Raw genomic sequence first — 3385 nt, forward strand, 5'->3', positions numbered from 1 at the left:
AATTCATAAAATAATTTCGTTACTGCTAATATTTATTCTACGAGATTCAGATATATGACAATTAATATTGTCGGATTATGCTTACTTTATACTATATTTTCAAGTTTTATATTCATATGAAGTTTGAGAGAACACAGTCGATTCCATGCATTATTTACTGAATATGTCTGCCTGTAGTTAATGATATACTGTAAAATCATTTAATTTCGTGGGCATGAAATTTCGTGGTTTTAGTCAAAACTACAATTTCGTCGGGATATGAATTCGTGGATTTCAACTTTTGATCATAAAATGAATGGGAATTTTACTTATTCGTTGAGATTAAATTTCGTGGATTAACTCAACCACGAAATCCACGAAAATTAGTCCCCCACGAATATTAATGATTTCACAGTAAGCGGGTAAAGTAGTTTGCAAAGATCTCGCTTGAAGCAATTTATTTCACAAAAAAGTAGCTGGATTCTTACGGTCTATAGCAATTACATTCATCTTAGTTGTTTTCATTTTATAAAATATATACAAGATATCATTGCTGTCGCGGAAATCCCTATTTAACTCAGACCTCCACTATTCTAACTATAGTTCGTTTTCCAACACGTACAGAGAACACAGCTTATGTCTTTTGTTCTCATTCTGACTGTAAAATAGAAAATCAATTACATCAGTATTTTCTGGTCAGAATGATCTAAAAGTATCTTCTTGTGATATAAGTCTGAAGTACATGTATATGTTTTTGCTATTTTATCGTAGTTTCATTTCAGTAAATTTTATGTTGTGGAAATAATCTTTCCACGCAGACCACACAATACATCCCGCAAATGTACTGCATCTTGATTGTGTACGATATAAACCGTTCAAGTGTGAAGCAAAGCAAGCGTTGAACCACCATGCACCATTCCAGCTGGATGCACAGTTACCACTACTCCATTGGTCATTATCCCTGTCCTTTGTAGAGAACTGCATTCCGTTATGTATGTGACCATTACTACCAGGTTTGAACAGCGAGTCACCAGCATCACCGGAATAACCACTCACTTCAAGCTTGTAGTTTGTGCTCTCTGGACCTACCTTAAATTTACTATATTTTGCATAGGCACGGTTCCCTTCATGGTCTTCAAGATCAATCCTTAGCTCATGTGTTTCATCGTCATTGGTAAGAATGTTAACGTACTCATTGCCAAGCCAGAATTCACCATCCAGTTCGCCGAATCCGTATTTATAATCATTCCAGTCACGATAAAAGTCGACAGATCCATCTTGACGTCGTTGGAATACAGTCCAACCTCCACTGACAGTGGTCATGTCGCAGTAAACTGGTGCCACTATTTTATCATTTTTGGATTGATGTATTTCTATGTCGAAAACTCCATTAGACTTAAAGCCATTATTGTATAAATCCAAACACGATTTGTACCGTTTGACTGGTTGAACACTGGTCACCTCTAGCTTTTCCTCAAGTGCATTGCCGGGACACGTGTTTTGAAAATGTATACCGTTTTGTAGGTTTACCGATATATTGGCAATCTGTTCTTTAAGGGTTTCAACATTCAATGAAATCGTTTCAACAGTTTCTTTCGTAAAGTTTACAGGAGGCCTCAGGTCTTGAATATGTTCTTCTATATTTTGTCTGAAATGCTTTGCCGTTTCCTTTGAATCAACGTGTTGATTTACTACTTCCTCTTTTAGCAGTTCAACCTCTCTTGAAATATTATTCAGGCTGTTTTCATTACGTTCATAAGCTTTCTTTAGGTGTTCAGTTTGTTTGTGCATATCGTAAGATATTTCTCGTCGAAATCTAATGTTCTGAACTTTTTCTTCCTTGAAGGCGTTAAGTAATGTTTTCATTTTGTCACCAGATACAGTTCCAGTTTCGTCTTTAAATCTAAAAGTGTCACTTTTTGTTTCTTTCATTTCAATCACGTCATGCAGCATTGTTTCAATGTGTCCAAGTTTGTTCAACAAAATATTGAACTCTTTCTTTCTGACTTTACTTTCCGCATTAAGCCGTGAACTTTCCGCGTTAAGTCTGTCTTCCACGTAATCTAATCTGTCCATTGTATGTTTTAATGTATATGCCAGAATTTTGTCTACACCAGAAAATACTATGAACACGAAATATATCACAAGTTTCTCCATCGCTTCCTACTGTATGCTATTACATGTATATACAGCCACCAATTATTCTAACATCTGAGCAAAATCACATCATGCTTGCATATTATAACATTTTGGCAACCATGATCGAAATCAGGATGAATAATCACCTAAACCTGCAAAACAGACACGTTTTATACTGGTAGAGAAATACGAGGGCTGTTCAAAAAAAAACGTAGACTGGTGCTACAGCTTTGTTCTCATTATCTGTAGTTTATGGTAACTGGTACCGTTATAACCAGTAACGTGTCTCCTAGCAACAGTATATCATAATTTTAAAACAGAATGACGACACACAGGGTGAAGTTAGAGATTATTTATTAACAATGGGACCTCCTCAGGAAGTCAGTGGCGCATTGGTTAGCAGGCTTGACTACAACGCCAGCGATACGGGTTCGATTCCCGGTCGCGGCTGATATCCCGGCTAATGTTCAGTGTTGACTGATTTACTTAAATTGATGCTGTTTCCAGCAGTATCGGCCTAGGTTGGATGTTGGGGAGGTAAATGTGACACCTGCCGTGGGATAGGCTGGAAATAAGTTGTTCCATCCATTCCAGGTGGGGTCCTTCGTCGACCACCCATGTTAAACAAGAAACTTTAATTTTCTTTACTTTTTGCCGTGGCCGATGAGGTGCTGAGACTCACTCGGGGCGTTAAATTCTTCATGTAAGGAGCCATCCAGCTGGCTTAAGAAAGGTAGGTGTCCCTATTCATGTTCAATAATGCATGGCGGGGCACCAACCATCAATAACTGCAAACATTTCTGCAATAGAAAATCACCTCAACTTCGGGAATATGATTAATAACATTTAAATGAAGTCTCTATAAATGTTAAATGAGTTTTGTCTCGGACAGCCACACAAGATCTGACTTAAAAATGACATCACAAGAGCATCTAGAAATCTTAGCGAAACATTATATACTGCGTTAACTTGGGTAAACACCGACAGATACTTCTGAATTTGTGTAGAAAAACAAAACTTTAAGTTTACCTACCTTGAAATATCGCTCAACCATCAATGATCAATAATCATAACTTGATAAGGCATAATACACCTAAAGATAGATTGTGTTATGATTTCCAGAGAAATTAAATGTCAAATTTCTACATGTTTCATCTAAATGTATTTTTACGTTATAAACCGAGATTGTTATGTTGCTGAAAATGAATATTTGTATTCTTTAAATGATACCCTGAATTATAATGAGAAAAGATGGTAAGTATGCTTA

General features: G+C 36.5%; 1 protein-coding gene across 1 annotated transcript; it reads right to left on the reverse strand.

Moving 5' to 3' along the window:
• Positions 1–422: 422 nt before the first annotated feature.
• Positions 423–2246, reverse strand: LOC128550689 (techylectin-5B-like). The gene has a single exon (XM_053530232.1). It carries the CDS (start codon positions 2134–2136, stop codon positions 742–744), a length of 1395 nt encoding a protein of 464 aa, XP_053386207.1. The 5' UTR covers positions 2137–2246; the 3' UTR covers positions 423–741.
• Positions 2247–3385: the final 1139 nt, after the last annotated feature.

Source organism: Mercenaria mercenaria, chromosome 18 (genome assembly GCF_021730395.1).
Source record: "Mercenaria mercenaria strain notata chromosome 18, MADL_Memer_1, whole genome shotgun sequence".
NCBI classification, from domain to species: Eukaryota; Metazoa; Mollusca; class Bivalvia; order Venerida; family Veneridae; genus Mercenaria; species Mercenaria mercenaria.